At 41.2% G+C, this 23,905-nt stretch overlaps 1 protein-coding gene and 1 non-coding gene across 2 annotated transcripts in view; one reads left to right on the top strand and one right to left on the bottom strand.

The window, feature by feature from the left end:
* Window positions 1-23,905, bottom strand: part of cacnb1 (calcium channel, voltage-dependent, beta 1 subunit) — a 30,746-nt gene that overhangs the window by 4,453 nt on the left and 2,388 nt on the right. Inside the window, exons 2-10 of the mRNA XM_046030455.1 lie at window positions 19,151-19,237; window positions 8,059-8,178; window positions 7,777-7,899; window positions 6,942-7,078; window positions 5,791-5,858; window positions 3,766-3,794; window positions 1,415-1,495; window positions 1,271-1,329; window positions 1,070-1,179 (exon numbers count right to left, since the gene is read on the bottom strand). Coding sequence (XP_045886411.1) covers window positions 1,070-1,179; window positions 1,271-1,329; window positions 1,415-1,495; window positions 3,766-3,794; window positions 5,791-5,858; window positions 6,942-7,078; window positions 7,777-7,899; window positions 8,059-8,178; window positions 19,151-19,237 — 814 coding nt within the window. The remainder of the gene's footprint in view (window positions 1-1,069; window positions 1,180-1,270; window positions 1,330-1,414; window positions 1,496-3,765; window positions 3,795-5,790; window positions 5,859-6,941; window positions 7,079-7,776; window positions 7,900-8,058; window positions 8,179-19,150; window positions 19,238-23,905) is intronic.
* On the top strand, window positions 19,806-19,877 carry trnac-gca. The gene has a single exon. It is a non-coding gene; the product is annotated as a tRNA-Cys (tRNA).

The raw sequence follows: 23,905 nt of genomic DNA, 5'->3' as shown, positions 1-23,905 counted from the left end.
GAGGGAAGGAGAGAGGCTTCATTGTTTTGTTGCAAGGAGAGCATACGTACCCAGTACGTCTGAATCAAAAAAGAGTGGTGGAAGAACATGGGAGGTGGGAGAGAAGGTGGGGTAAGGGGGAGGATGGGTGGGTGAAGGGCAGAAAAGACAGGATGAAGAAAGAGAGAGGAGGCCAGATCAGACTCAGACAGTAAGAGCAGGTATAAAAGGGAAAAACATGACACTCTCAGGTCTTTGGATGATGTATAACAGTGCCTGGATTGTCTGTTTACTCTTACAGTCTCTAACATGGAACTAGAGTATGTAAACTTGTACAAATTACAGAAATTATAACTGAAGAATTTGTGAGACTGTCCAAATGACAAAATATCCAAGTGCTTTTCTATATTATTTTCATTGTTCCCTGCAGCATCATGAAAACGTAATGTTATACCTTATCTGCAGTTTACTATATGTAAATGTTTTTGTATGCGTGTGGAATTGCAAATGTGTTTGATTTTAAGCTGCAAGCCAAGCTGCCTCTACAACAATTAATTTATCCTACCAAGAATTGTCTTTGAAGTCAAAGCCTGATATATCCTGTTCCTTTGTACCATGAATCTTCATTGTTGTCCAAACTATATTAAAAACACACCAGTGAGCCACACCATTGCACTAAGTGACATGTTCCTTTGATGCTGAACACGGCTACTGTACTTTATTTTTAGTCAATCCCATATAAAAAATCCTGCTGCCATGAATTCTCCCTGGAGCAACAAATGTCTGTCTGTCTGTCTATCTATCTATCTATCTATTTATCTATCTATCTATCTATGAAAAAACCAAACTCAAAGCAACAAAGATATGAAACACAGATAGTGAAAAGTTTTTAAATGGATGTTTAACAACATGACGTGATGAAAAGAAATGTTTTCCATTTGCTTTATTCCTGTACTTTATCACTTGTCAATCATCACATTCAGAATAAGAGTCTAACCATTGTCAGTTGTAGTAACTGAAAAAGAGTTAATGGCAGATTCTCAGCGTTTTGTGGTTTGTGTAGATTTGAAGTGGCTGCATGTCGTCTTACCCAAGCTGGAGCGGGTACTGGAGCGCTCAATGATGGTGTGTTTGCTGGGATTGTTGAGGACTGAACGTTTAGCCAGGGAGATGTCCGCTGTCACCCGTGTGATTGATATCCTAAAAAAAGAGATCCAGTACACCAGTTGTCACTGACTTAGTAAAAAGAGTCTACCCAATGGCTGTGGATAGCAGTGGTTCTCGTTCTTACCTGCCCTCAAACTTGTGTTTCAGAAAGTCAAAGAGTGCTTTCTGCATCATGTCAGTCACCTAAAGACGAAACATCCGCTGTTTGACAACATACTACGAATGTGAAATCAGATGTAAAGCGCAAGTTGCTAATTTTTCTCCTTACCTCATATCCTTTGAGGGATGGCCCGACTAGGATGATGGGTCTCATGGAGGGAACCACGTCATAGGGGGGAACATGCTCCATCTGAGCCGGGAAAAGACAGCACCAACATTGGGGTGAGGCACGTTGTTATGTCGTGTCTGAACGTACATTCAACAAGGTTCAGCACAAAGCTCACAAAGATGTACAGCCACGCATAAATCAACTTTAACTCCCCCTTCCCCTCTGTGAGCGGTCAGATTGATGGATGGTGAGTTTCAGACGCTAGAGTCCATTTGTTTTGTTGACTGCATAATGCTCGGAGTCAGGGATAAATTTCTCCTGAAAGCAGTCGCTTCTATTTTTTAGTCTTCTTAGTATTCTAGTCTCACATAATTAAAGTGTCCATAATTAAACCAGACACGAGGGTGTCAGGAGAGCTCTCGTGACCGTGCTGCTGCTCTAACACAGACGTCACCCTTCACACTTCTCTCTTTTTGTTATCCATCAGCAGTTGGGTGTGAATTGCCAAGTTATTACTGCCAATAAGTACTGTGTTAAAAGTAAAAAATGTCCTTTTTCCATTTGTGGTCCAACTTTTTGTTATTCTAACAAATTCCTTAACCACAGATGTTTCCAGTTATGCTGGAAATTCTTAAAAAATTACATGTTTCAAAAGTCACAACTTTGTTTGAGCGATTTACAGTAAAAATGGAAAAATAGTGTTTGCCCTCCAAATAGTATATTCAAAATCAGATTTTCACCTGGATTTTCACATTATTTATTTTCTTCGTACTATGTTTAGGCATTTTAAATAATCAAAATAAACACTGATACTTTTCTGTGGCTTTCCTTAAGCCATTTACACTAAAAATGGAGAAACCTATAACTGACACAGAGACTCATATACACCCACGCACAAACACAATTTATCTTGCATCGCTTGAACTTTAGGCTTATTTGTGCATTATGAATCATGAATGATTCATCCATAAGGATGCCATAAGCACTTGTCCTCTTAGTAAGAGATGGTAAAAACCATCACATGTCCTGTATACTCTAACAACAGTGAAATTGGATGATTTTTTCTTTTCTTTATAGATCTGTAGTCCAAGCACGCCCCCTCCTCTGCGTGCTGCGCTGCTCTTCAAGCAGGAGATAGTGCTGGAGTGCCCTGCTCCACTACATTACATTACAGAAAGCAGAGCAACGGAAGCTCATTTCACCTCATTTGTATTCACAGATGCTAAAAATACATATTTTAAAAGTTTCAAAATGGCTCTTGTCTCTAAAGGGGCAGAGCTGGAGCACTTAATGTAACAGCAGTGCTCATCGGTCTTGAATAACATGAGCACAGTGTGGTGTACATAATACAGATATGCATTATAGTTCAATATTACGGTCCCTCATTACAGTAGTATTTAGATATTGTGGCTCACAGTTGCCATCTTTACAGTACATTTCCTGAAATACAATTAAGACACATAAAAACTGACATTCTCTGATCATTACAGGACTTTTTTTCAACGTAAACATTAAAAAAAATTAATTCAATGTGATGAAAATGAGTTTTACTTTTTAACATGTGATTCTGAAAGACTGCTGTTTGTCACTGTGAAAACGGAAATTGTCCAATTGTCCAATGTCCATATCCAACAGTACGGTTTATTGTCCCTCTATACAATCATACTTGTTACAAAATGCTAATGTTGAGATATTGTGGTTCACATTAGCTTTTTTCACATTACATTAAAAATAAGTTATATTTCCTAAATTGTATTAAAAATACTTTGAAAATGTTTTCCGTAAATACTGAAAAACTGTTGCTCAATAGGATGAACGTGAGAGTAAGTTGGCATGTAATTGCAAATACTTAAGTAAATATCTTTTACTTAGCAATACTGACATAACACTATGATAACTATTAATATGTAAATGTTGACCGTATCTCTCGCTCTTGCTCTGCAGCCTTAACATGTGATTCAAATTGTGCTGAAAAGCATGAAAACAGCTGATTGTGGGCCAGTGTCACTCAAATCAGCCGTCAGAAATGAAAATGAAAGCATGTCAGGATGTATTACTGTTACACTCTGACTAACAGGGTCTGGGATGGATCTGCACCTGCATCTGCACAGTGACAGCCGTGATACAAGCTCTGAGGAAATGACAGAGGCGTCAGTGTGATTTACAAATGATCGTGTGAATATCTCTGCTTTAATGCATCCTTGGAAGCATGAAGAGGTGCAGTAAAATACTCTGCGGACTGATTTCTCACCAGCGCAAGTTACAAGAAGAAGGAAAATGCAAGACAACAGAGGATGAGGAGACAGAGTGAAAAGTTGAAATGTTAGAGGTTAGTCTTGAACCACACTCACCGACTTCTGTTTCTGTTTAGCTGGGCCACCTACAGTATCATTCCACACAAAAGCCAGAAGAGATATGAAAAAAACAACAACACAAAAGCACATTTAGTTATTGACAGGTTAGGTTCGGGTTGGGGGGGTTGGGAGATGAGCTTCTTATTGATTAAAACAGAGTTTAAACTGTCTGCATCCACTTTGGCTTCATTTCAAAATAGATACAGACTGATCCGCAGCGGCAGCCATTTCAGAGGGTATGAGTTAGTACAACGCTTCTACCAGCTTACAAGCACAGAAACAAACACCCAAAGTTATCTTGCCGTAACCATCATGAACAGAGCCCGAGGGGCCAAACAGTATTAGATTCAGGAGCTACAGTAGAAGCAGGGATGGTTCAGTTGTGAGCAGTTATTGAGAGACGGAGGGGGAAAGGAGAGATTAGACTTGACCACATCTTGCAGGAGGAAGGGACAAATGCAGGAGGGAGGCTGGAGAGGTAAGTGAGGTGTCCAGGCCCCCTAATGTTACCTTCTTAAAAAAGGGCAGTCGGTGGGCGTTGGCCTGAGGGGATGTTACGCTGCCTGACATGCCCTTGGAGGAGCGAGGGTCACCCTGGAACTCAGGGGGCTCCTCAGCATCCAGGTCGAGGGGGTCAACGTCAAAGGCCACAGTGGACGTGTCCACGTGAGCTGATGAGGGGGGAAGGGGCGGGCGATGCAGAGAGAGGGACAGAAAAGGAAGAGGAGAGAGCAAGACAAGGCAAAGTAAAAGAGCATGAGGGTAGAGAAAATAATAGTAGAGGAAAAGCAAAAGGGGAAGAGTAAATAGAAGTAAGAGTGTGAGATGCATCCACAAAGAGGCATGGAGGAAATTGCAAGAGATGGCATATACTGAGATCAAAAAAGGTGACACAGTATGATTTAAACTGGAAATAACATTGACGAGAGTTTAAAAAAAGAACACATCAGATTATCATGAAGCAAGGCACAGATATGAGGAGTAATAATATGAACAGCGGAGGAGAGAGTGAATTCAGTGTGACGAGAAAGCAACAAAACTTGAAAGGAGTAAAGGAGAGGCTGCAGAGGAAACTGGAGAAAAGTAGAAGATAGGGAAGAATGAATCCAGCTGAGAGGGAAGGTGAGAGGGTTGGAATAAACAGTGTGTTTGAATTATTGCTGGCGATGCAGGTGTGGCTGGTATGAGGGCGGTGGACAAGGCTGGTAGATGTCTTGTTTTAAGGGAATCGGTCGGGATTTGGGGAAATACGCTTTTTCGCTTTTTTGCCTTGAGATAAGAGATGAGATATAATAAGAGAATAAGATTGATACCTGTCCTTTAAATATGAGGATACAGCCAGCAGCCAGTTAGCTTAGCTTAGCACAAACACTGGAACCACACAACTGCCGTTTGGCAGAACCAGGCTAGCCGTCTTTGTGCCGACAGCTAACAGACAGATATGAGAGTGGTATCGATCTTCTCATCCAACTCTCTCAGCAGGAGGCATACAAGCGTATTAACCAAAATGTCAAAGTTTTACTTTCAGTCAGATCAGCCACTTGGGATGTACAAGGTGTATTAGACAGACGTGCCTTCGATTATTCAGTTCAGTTACAGTATAGACGTGTTGAGTTCAGTTCAGCGGCTCTATTTGATTAACAAAACCATTAAAGTCAGTCAGACTTGTTTATTTTTCTATCCTGCTGCCTCTTTTGGATATCGAGCAGCAGTTCTGTGTCGCCCAGGAGATACTCACACACAAGACAGACACACTTATCAAGTTTAATGAGTGCAGTCCATCCTCGGCTCTATTTCAGTCCAGTCCTGTGTACTAATGACCGACCTCCAAGACCTCTCTCACTTCACACAGCAACCCACTGAAGCGCCCGTGATTCATCATCATGCCTGACTAACTACTCAATTAAAATCTTCATCTAAATATCAGGCGCCTGTCTCATCTCGCTGTGTCAGGATTTCACACACACCCACACAAACCCATCACTATTTTGCCAGTTGATAGGAAAACCCCATAGACTTCACCTGTGCCAGGTGGGGTGGGCCTGCGCGTTCCAGTGGCAACGTCCAGACTGGAGCTTCCTCCAGATTTACTGTAATGGGAAAAATAGGCACAAATTATTGCATGGTAAAAGAAAGACGATACAGTAGCTTCACTGTACTGAGTACAGGGAGTTCATCATCTTCATCTTTTTACTAATAGTAAAAAAATATATCAGTTTTTGTTGTTTAAACTGATTGGGAGAAAGTGAATGAGCTGCTCATTATGTGCAGAATTTCATGTAAAGGCTCGTACTGACTACACGACTTTCAGCGTCGGCCGATGACCGTGCCGTTCACACTACACAACTTGCCGTCTTGTGATGGGAGTCTTGAAGTTGCTTTGGCATTCACACTATGTGACTGATGGGTGACAGGAGGTCACACACTACGCGAGCTGTCAAGGACTCACCCGACCCTGGTCTCCAAATCACGTTTTGTCAAGAAAACACACATGAAATGTGAAACGGGAAATGACGTGAACCTGCACACGAAACAGCTGTTGTTTGTTATTATAAAGATAGTAATTATAAAGACAAAGAATATGAGTGAAAGAATGGATTAGTACACGCAGGTAGCAGGGACTGTCTGAGCTGCAGAGAGAGCTGTAGGTGAATAAGAAGTGTTTTGAAAAGAAAAGTAGCTGCCTGCTCTGCCAGCTGCCTGCTCTCATTGGCTGGATTTGGATGTCGAGTCGGCCGACTCGTCCAGATATTTGGCATGCTAGATATCTGGCAGACGTCGATGTGTCAGAAATGTGTCGGGGAGCTGTTTTGAAGCGTTGTTGAGTAGTTCACACATAACGACTGGTGACCGCCGATCAACCGCTGATTTACTCCCGAGCGGCAAATCGGGCTAAAAATCGTGTAGTGTGAACTAGGCTTAAGTAGTTACAAAAATAATTATTGATTTTACAATACAATTTATTATAATCAAAACAAACTGATGCATTCCTGGATTTTTATATAAACACTGTAGATGCAAAGAGGAATACAGACTCACTGGAGTAGTTTGTCTATTTTAAGTTTTACATTACCTGGTGGGTGAAGTGTGACTCAGGTCTGACCTGTTTTTAAAAAGTGGGGCTGTTGTTTGTGATGCTGATGCTGTAGATGCAGAGGGATTTTCATGGTTACCTAGAGCTGAGTCGGTTTTGTCTCATCCTCTGCTCCTGCAGCAGACGGGTGTTCTCCAGTTTGACCGGGCTTGGGATGAAGCCCACCTCACAGCCCTCCTTCACCAGACGTCCGATCCACCAGTCATTGTTGTACTTCTGCATATAGACAGGCATCAGTAGCCAATGATACACCAGCATTTTTCTGCCCACACACACACCACCATTTATGACTATTTGTTGAATTAAAACATACAATTCAAATACTTCCAAGTTCTTGGTGAGTGGAAAGAACATAGCATTTTATGTCATAATTGAATATTTTATAGTACAAAGGCTTTTGCTAAAGCATTACCCCATTTTGTATCCAAGTACAATAAGTCACACTTGTTGCAAGACAGTTATTATGCCTGATGCCTTATTATGTACTTAAAGTAGCTAAAGCATTTGCAAATAATCAGAAAGTTAGAGCACTACTTAATTTACTCTTCTCCTTGAACTGCAGTTTTTGTTAGTGCTCCCACTCTCACTCATGGGCTGGTTTAGACAGAAGGAAACCGAGTTGCAATAAAACACGATCCCTCACTCTTTATCACTGCCAGTTGTTTGAAAGGGCCAATCTCCCTTGGTCTATTTTTCCCTAAACCATGTGGGAGCCTCAGTCAGTTTGCTACCTAAAGTCTTTAGCTCCTTTAGCTCAAGTTGAACTGCTACAAGTTTGTACTCTAAACTACAGAAACATTTCTGTGTGAAAAATACACTTTTCAGGACACTGAAATTATACCTCTATTTTTAAGTGTGCATGTGTGTATGTGTGTGTGTGTGTGTATGGACAAAAGCTTGATGGAGGTTAATACCTCTTTAATGTGCAAGAAGTCTTTGGATTCGAAGGATATGGCCATGCCCTGCACAGGAACGTCATCATTGGGGCCAGGGTTGTAACCGACATTTGTCCGCACTGCAAACGCCACCGGTTTGGTCTGTAGAAGTGATGGGAAAGACAGATATTAGTATACGGCTCACCATCAACACAGAGTTCAGTGTTCTCTTGTCACATGCTGAAGATATTTAACAGTGTCAAAACGCTCAACACCCAACATTATGCATAACGGATGGATATTCAACAGTTGATCTCTAACCTTTGCTTTCTCAAGCGTGGCGAGGGCCTGTCTGTCGGCCTCCTTCCTCAGAGCCTCCGGGTCCTCCTCCAGTGACACGTCTGAGTCTGACGGTCGGCTGGTGTAGGAGTCTGCTGAGCCCTGAAATGAAACAATGAAGTTTAAATAAAGGTAAGGAGGAAAAAAGGACAAAAGTGCACCACATGTCCATGAATCAACTCTTGGTGGGAGGTCTACAGGAGCAGACCATGTGAAATTGCAGTATGAACTCAGTGGGGTCTGGGTAAATCTTTGAATGTCCTAACTGATGACCTGTTTGACCCTCTTTAGGTATTCCCAATATTCTACTCTTCCTTTTTCTTTCACTTGTCTTAAGTATGAAGGAGAGGGGTTGCGGCTCTGTCCTTGCTATATATTTCTGATCAAAATGTCAAGACTGCATTGAGAATGGTAAGCTACACAGACACACAAAAGGGGCCTTGGTCTTCATATTGCATGAAAGCTGACTCTGTGTAATTTGAGGTGGAGAGGATACATAACATCATGCCAACATTTCCACTGCAGTTGCAGCGAGGCCGAGGTGTTAAATCTTTTTTGCACAGGTACAACACATTCAGTGTGTGGGTGTGTCAAGTAGAGATAGAAAGAAGTGGCCTGAGGACTGTTTATAATATTAGTGGGGATATAAATTTCTCATGAAGTGGCTACAGTTTCCAGCACATCCACCACTCATGCACGGTAACTTGACTCTCTCCTGCTGACCCTCATCCAGACACCCATACCACAATAAAAACCTGAGCCTCCTATGAGCCTGCGGTGCCGGCCCACTGTACTGTTCAGCAGAGCGGTGCAGTGAGGGAGGCAGCCTGAACTTCTGAAATGTTTGAGTGTTCAACTTATATAACAATCCCACTTGTTCTCTTCTTGCTTTTTTTTTTTTTTGAGCTGACAGGCTGCTTGCTGCTTTGTAGGAGGTGCTGACAAGAATGCGGACAACTGAATGTGCCAAGCAGAAGAAGTGAGTCACTAGGTGTGGGCTTTTAAAATAGAGGTGAAAATGCACAAAGATGACATACACCATATGTAATGATGATGAAAAATTCCCTGTACATGTGTCGTCAGACAACACAAATAGTGCACTCAGTCAGTACAACAAATATCTCTGGACTACGGCTGGGTAGTGCTTGACATTTTTCTAAATGGTTGCGTACATGATAATACATGAATCATGTTATAACATTTTATCATTTTACAAAATATGCTCAGTGCATCAGTGCTAAATAAAATCTTCACTTAAATAAAGTAGAATCTAAAGTTAGAAAAACATCCCGACTTAGATCAAGAAAGGAAAGTAAAGGAAGTGAACATGGCTTAACAACCATTTTATGCCAACTTTTGACACTTGATGCTACACATACTGGTCGGCACTTGAAAGGGAACTCCACAGATGTTACCAGGCCTTTGGTAGTACGACTGCATATGTGAAAAAGAAGCCTTTTGCGTCTCCAGAGGGAGCTGTGTAAAATCTGATAAATTGCCTTAAGTGATGTCACCTAAAAGAATCTGGTTGGTTTGGAGTTTGAAAGAAGGGAGCTTACCAAACCTCTGTAGCCGCTCCTAATCTCTGCTTCAGGCTACATTAGCCAAAGCTAGCATAGCAAATCAGAGCAGAAAGCCATGGGTCAAGCAGCATTTTGGGTAATGTAGGCACCAGGTTCTGATAAAAGATAATTAATTAAAAAAATCTCTGGATCTGCTGCACTGATTTTGATCCTTTCGTTTTAAAATGTCCTTCACAAGTCCGACAGTGTTCAAAGAGCACTGCACTGATTTAGCATTGCACTCTTTTAAATACTGAGATGTGATACCCAGCCCCACACTGAACTCTGGGTTTCTTGCTGCCAACTTGCTGTCATTTGAGTTGTTTTGTAGGCTAATGTTTCTTATTTTAAAGATGAACATAAATCTGGGGTGTCCAAGTGGCCACGTGGTTAATTTATATAAATATAATGGCAACATACATGGTTTAATTTAGGCAAGGGCCTTTATTGCAGCTCATACCTCTCTCTCTCACCTTGTTTCCTGTCTCTATTTCAACTGCCATTATCGCATAAAAGTAAAATGCCAAAATCATTTTAAAACTTAACTTCTAAAAACAAAAAAAGATGAAAAAAAAAAAATCAAAAGAAGAGGTCTAAGTGGCCCTCCTAGAACACAACCCTTTATCAAGAACTTGTGGAGAGAAACAGAGAACAAGCACCCGAGTGGACCTGAAGGTCTAAATATATCCAGAGAGAAAAACTGGTCATATGTGGAAGAGTGCAGCATCTGTGTGGTGTGTTAATGTGCTTCCACGTGCATTTATGTGTTACTAATGCTCCTCTACACTTCTGATTACCATCCATGCATCTCTTTATGATTTGAAATGAAAAGACAAACACAAATGTTGATTCTAGCTCAGCCACCTGTCATTGCCAAGGCGATGGCTAGCTACTCTTTGCGTCCTCCGGCATCCACAAACCACGCTCACTTCCTGTTTCATTTACTCAAATGCAAACTCTCGCAGTGGGACGAATGATCCTGATAGTGCCATGCAGCAGCTATTGAGGACAATAACAGCCGCCCCCACTTACCAGCTGTGAGTCATCTTCTAAACCATACAGGTGCATCCCAACATGGAGCACCGACTAAGTGAAGGTTAACGAACCTTAATGGGGAACCCACGGGAATGTTTTTAACTCATTTAGACGTAATGACGTCTGAAACAACCTGGGACCAAGTAGTTTGCTACAACAGGTCGGTGATACAGCAAAATATAGAGCGAGAAAGAGTGGGAGGGATGGGAGATGACTCTGTGTGTGTTTGTGCATACGTGTGTGCAAATTGAGTGAGTGTGGACAAATGCTTGTGTCTCTGAGTCACTCATCCAGTTGATTCACGTCACACAGCGAAAAAAGAGACAGTCAGGGAAAGAATAGATGGAGAAGGATGGACGGATTCATGAGCACAGACTCAAATGCCAAAACTTTATGTAAAAAAAAGGGTGCATGCGGGCGACGAGAGAGACAAAATAGCAACTGACCAATGACCTCCCTGCACTCTTTCTCACCCTGAAACCAATTCACAACATGCTGACAGACTGAGTGAGCAACTGAACACATTTCCTCCACCTTTTCATTTCTCCTTCCTTCCTTCCCTCTCTTCTTCTTCTTCTTCTTCTCCTCTCATGTCAATGGGTTGTGCCTCTAATTTAGCCGCTTGCTTCACTTCACATACAGCTCCTGTTCAAAATAGCTACAGGCCACCTGATGGCGGAGTTGCTTTCCTGTTGGCAGTGCCAGACTACAGACCCCAGCAGTGTCATAGTAACCATCTCTGCAGCTTATTACAGGCAGTCAGTGAGAACTGCATCAGGAAGGTGACAGAATGAAGAATTAGAAATCAATAGTAAATAAAATACCCTGAAGAGATATCAGCAGCAGAGAAATTGCATAAAAGCTTTTCAACAGGTGATCACTAAATTTTTGTCATGTTGTGTTACAGCTGTGAGGCCACATATTGCAGGATAACATAGCAATAACTCTGTCAAACAAAACAGTATGGAGAAATATATTTACAAAGAAGACTACCAAGCTGAAACTGTTGTACATCTAGTGGGCAACATCTTAACTGTACTGCATTGTCAGAGATGACACAAGAAGGTGCAAGAGTCAGTAATTATCCGGAAAAACCAAACTGTGTTTCTCCTCCATTCTCTGCACAGTGGCTGCCACTGTGATGAATCTACACCTCCTTAGCATTGCTACTGAATAAATTGGGGGGGGAGGGGATGAAACAGAGAGGAAGGGGTAATGGAATAAGGAGTGAGGGCGGTTTGGCAAAAGACAAGTGCTTTGAATAATGAGGGTTGAAAAGAGTCACCCTGCAGCAAGGAAATGAGTTAACATTGTTTCCCCTGAAGCAACGGTACCTTTGTAAATGGTTTCCAGAAAAAAAAGGGGGAAACAGTTAGATGAAGTTAAGTAGATTTGCTTTTGGGATATACAGTATGTGACTAAATTCACGCTCTCTCCTCCTTTTGAAGGTCTTTATAAAACACAGGAAATGATCACCGTGTTGTCGTCCTGTTCTTATAACAGATAACTGGTACAGGTCAAACATTTTAATCTGCTAGTGCCACGCAGAACAGAAACATAGCAGCAGGTGTAGTCAAGACTTGTGGTGTAGTCAAGACAACGTAAGACTATGAAGGGATTACCATCAGAGAGCTAGCACATACTGTGAACCCCTACCATGATAATTAAACAGATAAAAATATCTTCATATTTATCAGCTCAGATGATGTAAAAAATGAAGGAAAGGCGAGAATACTGAATATCCTCTTCCTGTTTGCTTTATCTCGGGAATCTCCAACAGTCATCAAACATTTCAGAGAAGAAGCACATAACAGCTCATCAGTTCCACTGTGTATTCAAACTGGAATAAAAGAGGAAGCGAAGGGAAAATATTTCTCACACAACAGGCAGATGAGGAATCACAAAGGACAGATTTCCTGTCTGAAGCTCATGGCCGGTGGCTGTAAATGGCCATATTCCTCTTTTCTGTCTGTGACAGCAGTGTCATGGCAACCAGCTGGACAGTGTGGAGATGGTTAGAAAGATGAGTCATGGACTGAACGCACTAGAAATCCCAAACAAGCCAAAGAGAAACTCCGATAACGAGTTGTTCCTAAGGGATGATTCATTTTAGGTGAGAAAATCTAAATAAATTTAAAATACAGTTCAGCAATGAAATTAGGGCAATATTGTCGATTTAAGTCATGATAAGGGCCAATACTTTTACTACATTTCCCAATGCCAATACTTTTCAATCAGTAAAATATGTCCCAATGCATTAGTAACACAAGCAGAATCTGATATCTCATCAAATAGTAAGAATCTAGCCATGTATTCAATGTCAACTTTTGATACTTGATATGTTTGAAGACTTGATACAATGGACTTGTTTGTGTCGATACTCAAATTAGTTGTGATATAGCTAATGTATTCAAAATCATGTAGAAAGTTGAACTGAAAAGGTTAGTCGATCAACTGAATATATATAAATAATTTAGTACATTTTTAAGCCTTGAAGACTGTGCTTCCAGCTTTATTTAATGCTGGTTTTCTTAGTTCTCCATGAAAGTAAATTGCATCTCTTTGGGTTGTGGAGTGTTGGCAACTTCAAGAAGTCGTTTTGGACTTTGGAATTTGCAATGGACGCGATCAATACAGAACAAAATTCTTAGCCGATAATTACAATAATTGTTAGTTACAGCAACAGCAAACTGTGTTCAATTGTTGGTCATGACATGAGACACAAGAAACTTATTTTGTTTAATTTGGGCAACAGAACTCTCAAATGTGCTTTTCTGAATTTTATGTGATTATAAATGAAATAACATTGGGTTTTCAACTGTTAGGTTAGATAAAACAAGCTATTTAAAGACGACGCTTTGGACTTTCCTAGAGATTAATATTTTTAATTTTTTCCTGACATTTTATAGATGAAGGACTGGTTGAAAAACAACTGCCAAATTAAGCCTGAAGCCCTGAAGCTCATCACGATTACAATTCTACTGAAAGTAAAATGAACATACTGAATTATTGTCCAGCACTAAATGCAATAATGGCAAAAATGAACCAAAGAGAACATAAAATTGTGAAGCAGGACAGCCGCGTGCAATGACAAGCTAAATCAAGACCCAGGCCTGTTTGGAACAGGGGGATGGCAGTGAAAGAGGCCCCCAGAAATGGCCACAGTGCTGGGACAGCCGGACAGGCAGTACACATAGCAGTAGAGGCAACCAGTGGGACTGGAAGTCTAATTAAAAACACAGCGCCTTAACAGCAGCTGTGGCCCGGCCCAAAATGGAATCACACTCAAAAGAGGGGGAGCAAAGAAAGCCGCAGACCGGGAGGTACAGCGCTATCAGGACATGGAAAGCAAGTTATATTTTCCTGTCATATCTCAGCACAAAAGTGTCTGCTGAACTTTTGAAACTCCACATCCACACACTCAAAGAGAAACTCACACATAAAATGCTTTCAGTTTAGTCAGACGCAGCAGAAAGCTTGTAGATTTATCAGGATCCTTACCATGACGGGCCTTTGAATCCTCTCAGTCCTCTCCATACCTCGTTTGCCACGCTCGCCACACCGAGGCAAACCAAGGGGGCAACGCCGGAGTCCACAGACAGAGTAGTCTGTATGTGTGTGTGTGTGTGTCTGTGTGAAAGATAGTGGTTACCAGCGTGAGTATCTGTCAGCTAGTTTGACAAGAGTCATGTACATGTACGTGTGTGTGTGTGTGTGTGTGTGTGTGTGTGTGGTGTAGGATGGGAGAGAAAGCCAGAAAAGAGTGCCGTATGTGTGAAACTAGGAGAGCCGTCTCTTAACCTCCAACCCCTTCACACACCCCCTCCCGCCGTCCCCTAACCCACCCACCTCCACAACCCAAAGGAACGTGAACCTTGTGTTGAGGAAGGGAGCTGGAGCTGGCTGGGGGTCGGGTTGCAGGACTTGTGCTACATTTGCAAACTGGGGAAATATATTTAGCCATGGCCGGGCAGAAACAGGGACATGAACACACTGAGACCCAGAAGGAGGCTTGGTATGCAGCCGTCAGCCATTCAGTGTGCCCTGGCTGACGTGGGAGAGGGCTGGTGCAGTGCCCAGGGAAACCCCCACCCCTCTCTTTGCTTCATTCCTCTCAGCCTCTGTTCTGATCTCATTCTTCCCAGCCCCTCTCTCTGTCTATTTGTCTGTCTGTCGTCCGGAAAATGGGTATCAGGCGAAGGCTTAATGGGGGGGGGGGGGGGGGGGGGGGGGGGGGGGGGGGGGGGGGGGGGGGTGTCAGTGGTTCAGTGCAACAGCAGTGAAATGAGAACATGAAGCTCAATGATGGAGCTATAACACTTTGAAGCAACTGGTGCTTGACTTTTTAATTAGTAAACTAATTGCAAAAATAGGGCGGTGTACAGGCACATAGGTGTGATTGGAGGGGTGGTGGTGGTGGTGTTGGGTTGGGGGGGTGTCCACCAGAGGGCGACCTCTGACACAATGAAAGGGGTCCATGGCTACAGATCTGACCGCCTATTCCTCTCTTGTAGTAGCTGATGACAACACAGTCATCAGACCCACCAGCTGGCTCCTCGTACAGCCAGACACAGCAGCAACTGGGCTCCGCTGGGATTCATATGTCAGGACTGACAGGAGGACTGCTTGCCGCTCTCCTGCATCAAAACCCTCTAAACCTTTCACATACGGTATATGTCAACCAAGCCAAGACGTGATCTTTGTCTATGGAGTTTTACCTATGTCTGAAAACCTTTTGCACCTTTAAAAGTACATCTATTCACCATCTATTACACTTGACTGTTTATGGCATTTTTAAGCCTTTGGTAGAGAGATGACAGTACATCTGGGTAGAGAGAGATGGGGAATAACACGCAGATGGCAAATGGTGGCAGTGTTCTGTTTCACAAATTATTGCCACTTTGCCACTGCCAAACTAAAAATTTGCAAGGTATCTTGCATGCTCATGCATGGGTCACAATATGACATTTGCTTTGAATAGTCAAATGTGTTGAAATTAACGTAAGAGCAAATCATCAAATTGCAGGTCGGGCACCAGGGACATGGCAGATTATTGGCTGGCACCCTAACCCCTAGGCCACCAGGACACCCAACAACAAAAACAACTGCACATTAACTGCAAATTTTACATGTTAAGAGGTTTAAATTCATTTACAGGTTTACACTGAGCTGTTTGCTGTATCCAAATCTAGAAGCTTGTCCACATTTGATACTTCAAAATGGGACTTACTTGGCCTGCCCCATTTCAAATGGCTCATTTCCACTGCATGGTACGGCACGGCAGAACTTACTTGAAACGTATGTGTTTTGGTTCTCCATTGGCAAAGGTTGTGGATGTTACTTGGTACCTGGGACTTTTGTTTGTTATCACTGCGATCATGGTTCGACCTGAGCCGAGAGCTGAGAGAGAATTGTCACTAGAATCATCACTTGCACAACATGGACATCCTGCACAAACCCACCATCAATAGCGACCACAATTTATCTTATTCACTCGACCCAATTTTTTAAAATGGCAGCCTGCTAAACTACGCCATACTCAATTGACAAAGTGCAAATGTTCCCCTGTTTGGCTGCCGAGGAAAGGATCCATCGAGGGTTCCTGTGTTTGTGTCGCATTGAAGATGATGTCACGCAGTCTAGACTGCATTTTTTGCTGTCGATCATGACAGCCCCTCTGATTTTATTTCATATTGTAATGCTAAAATGTTGTGTATGGGCATGTGTGTGTTTTCTAGTTGTTAATTATAAACGATCAAGATCCAATTTCTAATAAGACAAACACAAAATGTTTTCCCTACATACTCCTGGAACGACAGCAGACATGTTACCAATTTTACAAAACAGCATCAGACAGACAGACTATTGCCTGTCTTTGCACACCTGAAGATGGAGCGTGTTTTTGTTGAACACTGACACACAAATCAGCACTGCGCAAACACGTAGCCTGTACCCACCAAACACACACACTCGCGTGCACACACAAACACATCCAAACATCCTCTCCTTGGTCTCTCCATCCCACTGTGCCTGCACACGGAGGGAGATTCAGTGGCCCGGTTGCCATGGAAACCAGGCTGAGTGTACCAGCCAGCTCTACCGTTGGCTGATTGTGGCTCTCGTGTATTTGTGTGTGTGGTGAGTGAGTGAGTGTGCACTTGCGTAGGTGTGTGTGAGACTGCAAAGCCTATACAGGGCTCTGCTTTGAGTTGTTCAAGGGAAGGCTAAAATAGGCTACATATACAAAAACCTATAGAGCTCCTGCATGCTTCTTTTTTCTGTGATTAAATCTTAACATGGTTTCAGAAATTGCCTTCATCTGTAGAAACACTCAGATATAAGTAATACATTACATGGCTAAGCTACTAAATAAAATTTTGTATCATACGCAGCATTTGAACTGTTTAAAATCGCTGCTCTTTCCACTGCTAGCCCTGATGAGTGCCTGTGCAATAGCAAGAGATAGGGGAGCTTTATCTCAGGAAGCGTTAAATCATCCTTACTATGGTTAATGAGTTCCTTATACCGTGTGAGCAATTATGAATCCTGCCTAACCTGCAGCACCCAGTGCACGTGGCCCTTCGGCAAGCGGAGTCACAGAGTTAATGAAGGACATGGCAGTGGGAAGGGTGATATGAATAGGTGAGGATGCAGCCAACCTTTAGAAACCACAGGAAAGCTCAGCTCCCTGTGATCACCAATAGCGATGGGACTTTTCCCCCCCATTTTTTTCTCAAGCTACACCAGTACTGAACAGGTAAATGTCATTCAGCGCGGGGCAAACCATTTCCTTTCACAAATGAAGAGGTCAGACGGAAAAGGGGGACTCATTTAGTATGGCTTTGAGAAATGTCATGTCCAGACAGGACTGCAGCGCGGGTCGAGAGCGTGTGATGCCTTAACCCCACCTCCTAAACTCCCCCGAGGAGAAGAAGCGTTCCCATCTGACAAAGAGAGGCTTCTTGATCCCTTCTTAGCCAGAAAATGATGGTGAACAACTGACAGGTTTTGCCAGCTCCTTCTGTCAGAGCTAATCAATGTATCTGCATCTATAGACCGGGGTGAAGTCTGGGTCAGAGGGGAGTAGGGTGGGCAAGAGTCTAACACCTGGGGACTACAATCACATCAGAGCCCTGGAGGAATCTCATGCTGATGTCTTTCAGCTCCAACTCTGTGACAATAAAGCTGTGTGTAGCTGTAGTTACAGGGGTTTAAATGTTGTTACTGGAGATGTTATCAAAGCCATTTAAATGCGTGAGATAGAGTACAGTATGTGGGCTGCCTGCGACAAACACACAGGTGAAGAGAAATAGATATGCCTCATTTAGCAACAAGAAAATAAAGGGTTTTAGTCTTCTCAGTCAGGGTGGAGAAATCAGCAAAGAACTACATCATGGAGCTAAAATAACCCCTTCAACTCTACAGTGAGATCAATTTTCCAGGTGCAAGAAAGTTTATTTTTTAAAGATTATCCTTTGGCCTCCTGTGTGCATGCTTCGGATTCTGAGCATTTTCATTCATTTTTAAACCTCATATTTGTTTGATAATCTTGCAGGCGATTTCACTGTCGGCACAACTAATAATGCAAATTATGCAGAAAATGATTTATCCAGAAATCTAAAAACCTTTCAAAGGCTTAGAATAAAATTGAGTTGATTTTTATTCTTTTGGAATAAGAAAATCACAGACATCTGTGAAAATAACAGCACTTTTGGAGAAAGTTGTTGTTTCAGTACTGGTATATAATGGTCATCAGATATTGTTTTTAGCTCATGAAAAAAAAACTGGGTGTTTAATGGATCAATCATATGCAAGTTTGCAAATAAATGTTCTGAGATGTATAGTTCCGTATGTGATAGACTGCAAAGTAGTAGATTAATCGATTAGTCGAAAAACATTTGCTGATTCCAGTTTCTGAAATGTGACAATTTGTGTTTTTCTTAGTCTTTATCACAATTTTCTGACATTTTGTAGCAAAATGATCAAATCAAATAAATCAAGAAATTAATGATTAACTAATTACTTGTTTAGTTTAAGGAATTTACAAATTCAAAGGTAATGTCTTCAAATCGTTGTTTTGTCCGATTAATATTTCAAAACTTAAATTACTTATTTCTAAACTATATTAAACTGAGAAAAGCAGTACCTCCTGACATTTTGAGAAGCTGGAGACTGTTTCTGCTTGATAAATGATTGGTCACTTACCAAAATTGTTAATGTGTCGGCTAATGGATTTATCAATTATTCATTACAAGCCATGCAGGAAGGATTTTTTACTTCATCTACGTAATAAAATTTGAATTTGAGAGAAAAATTATAATCAAACTACAGCTGCAAGGCGACAAAACAAAGCTGTTGAATTCCCAGTATCAAAGGTCTTCACATTGACTCCATTAAACTTTTATTTGAGGAAAGTTGAGACTGAGTCTGGCACATGGATTAGCAGTCTGGAGGAAGGATTAAGTCTTAAGTGTTACCTGTCGGACAAAGCTGTTCGAGGTGGTGTCAGAAGAGGTGCTTCCGTCCGAGCGCTTAAATCTGCTCTTCCTCTTGGCGTACTTTCCCTGAAGACGGAGATGATGGAGGGCAACAAAAAAGTAAAGAGAAAAACACAAAAAGTTTAATTATGCTGCTCCATAATAACTTATCTTGACATATCTCGTATAAAACCTTGTTTCCGGGGAGCATGACAGCCATTAACATTTGGCATTGCATTTGTAAAAGCTTCTGAATATGATCAGGGAGTCAGATAAAACCAGAGATAAAGAAGTACGAGTCCCAGACTGGAGAGGAAGTCAAACACAGAAAATGTGTCCAGTGTGTCCACGAACAACCTTCATTACTTGTCATTTTTCATGTTCTGATGCAAACTGGGACCTTGTAATCTGATTGGCAGACCCCTGGCAAATGGCCTATCCGGGTTGGGCAGAGGCCACACATTGCATTATGAGCCCACCCTGACCACATTGCCATGGTTACACAATGCCAACTAATCACATTTGTAGGCAATCAGGAGACCGTGGCTGTGTTATTATTCCAGTGTGAAAAACAAGAACTGCTGGTTAAGATAATGTTTAGAAATACTTTTCAGAGCTACTACACACCTATGTCTTTACAACTCTGGAATAATCAGGGGGTATAGCTCAGTGGTAGAGCATTTGACTGCAGATCAAGAGGTCTCTGGTTCAAATCCAGATGCCCCCTGGTTTTTCCATCACCAATATCATGATTCAGTAGAAGAAGCTCATAATAATACAGATTAAAGGACTATCATGCGGCTTTTGTGTTTTAAATCTTGTTAACCGCAGATCACCTGTACTTAAAGGTTTAGTTTGGATTTCTTGAAGTAGGATGGTATGAGGTATTATCCATTGTCAGTGTATTACCTACAGTAGATGCCCTGGCCTGAGTTCGGAGAAGCGGACATGAGTACCTGCACAGATGCTAAACAATGTACTGCTGTGGAGGGGGACATATTTAGAAGATTTTCACTGCTTTACCATGCTGTTAGAGAGCCCTTTCCGACTGATCTAAAAACACAAAACAAAAAATTTTACCTTGCAGAACACGGGAGTTACTGTCCTGCTGCTGCCACAATTTATTAGTTTGTTTGTGTTATTGTTCCTCATCGGAAAGTGCTTTCTGAGGTAAAGGGGTGAAAATATTCTAAAAATACTACACCGACTATAGAATAGTGAACATTGAGTATCAAAAACTGTCATGTATCAAAAGAAAGTCTGGTCAGATTCTAAGTCGTGTTTATTTGGGCAAAGTTCTTATATGGTTGCATAGGTGTCATTTACACTGGGGACACATGTCCCCAGCACATTTTGAAATGGCTGATTTTGTCTAAAAATGTTCTGCGAAAATGCTTTGAGAAAGATTTATTTGCACAATAACAAAACATGCAATGCAATTTAAATATAGAAGAAACAAATGCATTGTCCAAAAAAATTAACTTAAGCGATGAAAAAAAAAACAAGCGGCTGATTACAGCATTATATTCTGTTATATTTTAATATTTATGAATTGTCACCTGCCTGCTGAATATTTTGTTTGGTTTCCCTTTATATAAATAAAAACATTTCCACCATAAATTGGAGCAGAAAATGGAGGATCCCCAGACTCCCCGCTCATATATTTTTGCATTTCCTATTTCTTCAAAATAGTGTTAAAAATCTTCTCGTCTTGTTCTCGAGCATCGCCACGTCTCGTGAACCAAGTGGATCATCACACCTCTAATCTGAACCCTTATGTCCTCACCACTTTTCAACACAAAGTGACACCCTTGTATGGTTGATAGTGTGAGGACAACATTAAGCACTGATGATTGAGACGTACTGGCATATTTTGTTAAATGGAAAGTATGGCTTTGTAGAGAAACATGTTAATATTCCTCAAGCTAATATAATGAAAACAAAGTATTGTAATCAGTAACTACTCAGGTATTTTACTGCCATTGGTGCTGAACATCTTCAAATGATACTCAGCCCTAGTACTGACATGGAGTATTTAAAAATCTAATAGAACTGGGCAGTAGGACTATGTTAAAGTTATGTTTTCAGCATGTATTCTATTCTCTTTGCCGGGATGCTTTGGTTCCACTTTGGTAAAACCGTTGACACACACTCACTTATAGCTAAGCAACCAAACCCCCCCCTATACCCCCACCACACACACACACACACACACACACACACACACACACACACACACACACACACACACACACACACACTGCACACCTATGTAAACAATGAATATCACCAATCAGCCTCCTCTACTCACTGTCACTATCACTGTCACATCACGTACGACAGGGCAGACCGAGGCCTTCAGATGAATGACACCGTCCAGTCTGCCTTTAAACAAACATGACCTGTTACAACAGCACCAACTGGTGCGAACATAAAAACACACACTGGGAGGTTTCCAGTGTTCACAGATAAAAGGGAAAAAAAACACACATCTGTTATACGGCCTTCTCCAAAAATGGAGCTCAGGAATTAATTTGAATTAATTTGGAACCTCCTGTAGCGCAAATAACAATGTAGGCCCGTGTGCCATGCTTGATTTACTGCTGTTGATGAATAGGATAAATACACAACAGGATGTTCTGCCCCGTCTGCAAGTACAGTTACTGGCTTTTTAATGTTAAAACAACATTATGTAAGATTTGGGTTTTTTTTGCAATTTGGCGTGGTGTGGACAGCTGTTCATGTGCATTTGTTACAATTACATTACTTATGATCAAAAACTAGTCCACAACTTTGCTAACACAGCCAAACATCCACCAGCACAAGACACAGCGAGCCAGCTAGTGAGTTATTATTTACTAGTCCAGCAGCAAGAAGGCCAGCTCAGCATCTGTCTTGCATCCTTTCAGCTCTTAAAGCTCATGCCAATGAGTAAAAGCCAGTCCGATATTTACTCCTCTCCGGTCTCTTGCTTGGTCACTCTTTTTTTCTCTTCCTCACTTCCTATGACAATCTTCTTCAGTCTCTTCGCAGCCTCTGCCATGATATCTATACTGTATACCATTGTTGGTATTTCATAATCATTGTTATGTACCCTTGTGGTATTTCGTCTACCATTGTTGGTATTTGATAAGCATTGTTACCTGTGGAAATATTTGTATATTATTAGTATGTATGTAATGAATGTGTGGTTTTGACTTGTGCATCCACTGTTTCTAAATGAGGTATTATTATTATTATTATTATTATTATTATTATTAATATTTTTTCATTGAGATTATTGATGAAGGAAGCAGCTATTTTTTGTATGTATAAATTCTTTGATAGACTGGGGTGGGGTTTAATAAGTTTTACTTCTTCCCACTCCATTTCAAGCATAAGTGTATAAGTTATTATTATTGTGTATCTTTTCTGTTGTCACACTATTTTGCTTGAAATAAATAAATAAATAAATAAATAAATAAATACTGAGTTAGCCTCTTCTTATAACTAAAGTTTGCTTGCTGAAGAGTCTTGTTGGTGTGTGACTTTGGGTGACATAAAGCATTAAGCTGTTCTCACGATAGGTTTCCTGCCCAGGATTTCAATGCTACATAGTGCAATACCAAGCACTTCAGGCCGCTTCTCCCTATTACAAGTCAGTGTACCAGCAAACTGATTTTGAAGCTGTTATCTTGAGATAAACTTGCTGCATAATGTTGCTTTAAAGTTAAACTTTAAGTGATCAGAAAGATGTAGATGAGCAACTTTACTTGTGGCTTAGCTGAGAATGATATAATGAAAAACTAGAGGATGACATCACTGTTGGCAAATTTTTCCACCTACACTAACTGAAAAGATGCCCAAGAATCATGAGTTTTTAGAAAACGCCATGAGCACTGATGACTATGCAGAGATGTACTGGTTAGGTTGTGTCCGTTTCTAGGGTTTATGGTAAAACTGCATATGCAACTTAGCTAGACAGCTCCAGTAAAGCAACACATATGTATGTTTTTCAAGGTTTGCTTCATGCAGGAAGAGGTAGGCCTATAGTTGGGTAATCTATTAATTTGTTGGAGGGATTTTCTTCATAAAGGAGAGGTTCACAATATTTCAAGTTTGTCTTGAAACAATAGTCGAATGAAACAGTGTTTGCTTGATGTAATCATTCTTCCTGTTCATACTGGCTGATGGGGGACAAAATCCACTTTCCTTGTTTTGTGCAACATTGTATTAAAACATTTATCTGAAGCTAAAATGATGCTTCAGCCAGACTGAGTTAGTTAAATCAAGAAGGCATCTTTCATTTTTCTGTATGAAAAAAACTGTTTTTGTTGCTATCTACCATTGCAGTTCAATGGGTAAAAACTGTCCAGGCAAACACAAAGACAGATTTTTATACTCAAATGACCATAACTATGGAAGGTAGCCACTTAATTTGACTGACTCAGAGTGATGAAGCCTCATAAGCTTCAGATAAACCATAGAGTATGTGCTTTTGCACAAAACGAGGATTGATGATCCCATTTCTTTGTATTGAAAGCGCGTTAGGAAGGGATCTATGCAAAATCTGTTGTTTTTATGGACACCTGCCTATTGTTTTAAGATAGAAATTTGCAAATAAATCCTTTAAGATGTAGCCAAACTGTAAAGACTGCATTTACAACCAGCTGAGATCGGAGACATGTGAACCAGACCTCCTCCAAATGTCGACCGGCCAATCCGATCTGCTTACACACTTGAATTAACATGTGTTTCGCCTCCTCCAGATAGAAA

This window comes from Micropterus dolomieu, linkage group LG02 (assembly GCF_021292245.1).
Source record: "Micropterus dolomieu isolate WLL.071019.BEF.003 ecotype Adirondacks linkage group LG02, ASM2129224v1, whole genome shotgun sequence".
Taxonomy (NCBI): Eukaryota; Metazoa; Chordata; class Actinopteri; order Centrarchiformes; family Centrarchidae; genus Micropterus; species Micropterus dolomieu.
The sequence above is the reverse complement of the archived record's forward strand: the minus strand, read 5'-3'. Positions and strand labels throughout refer to the sequence as shown.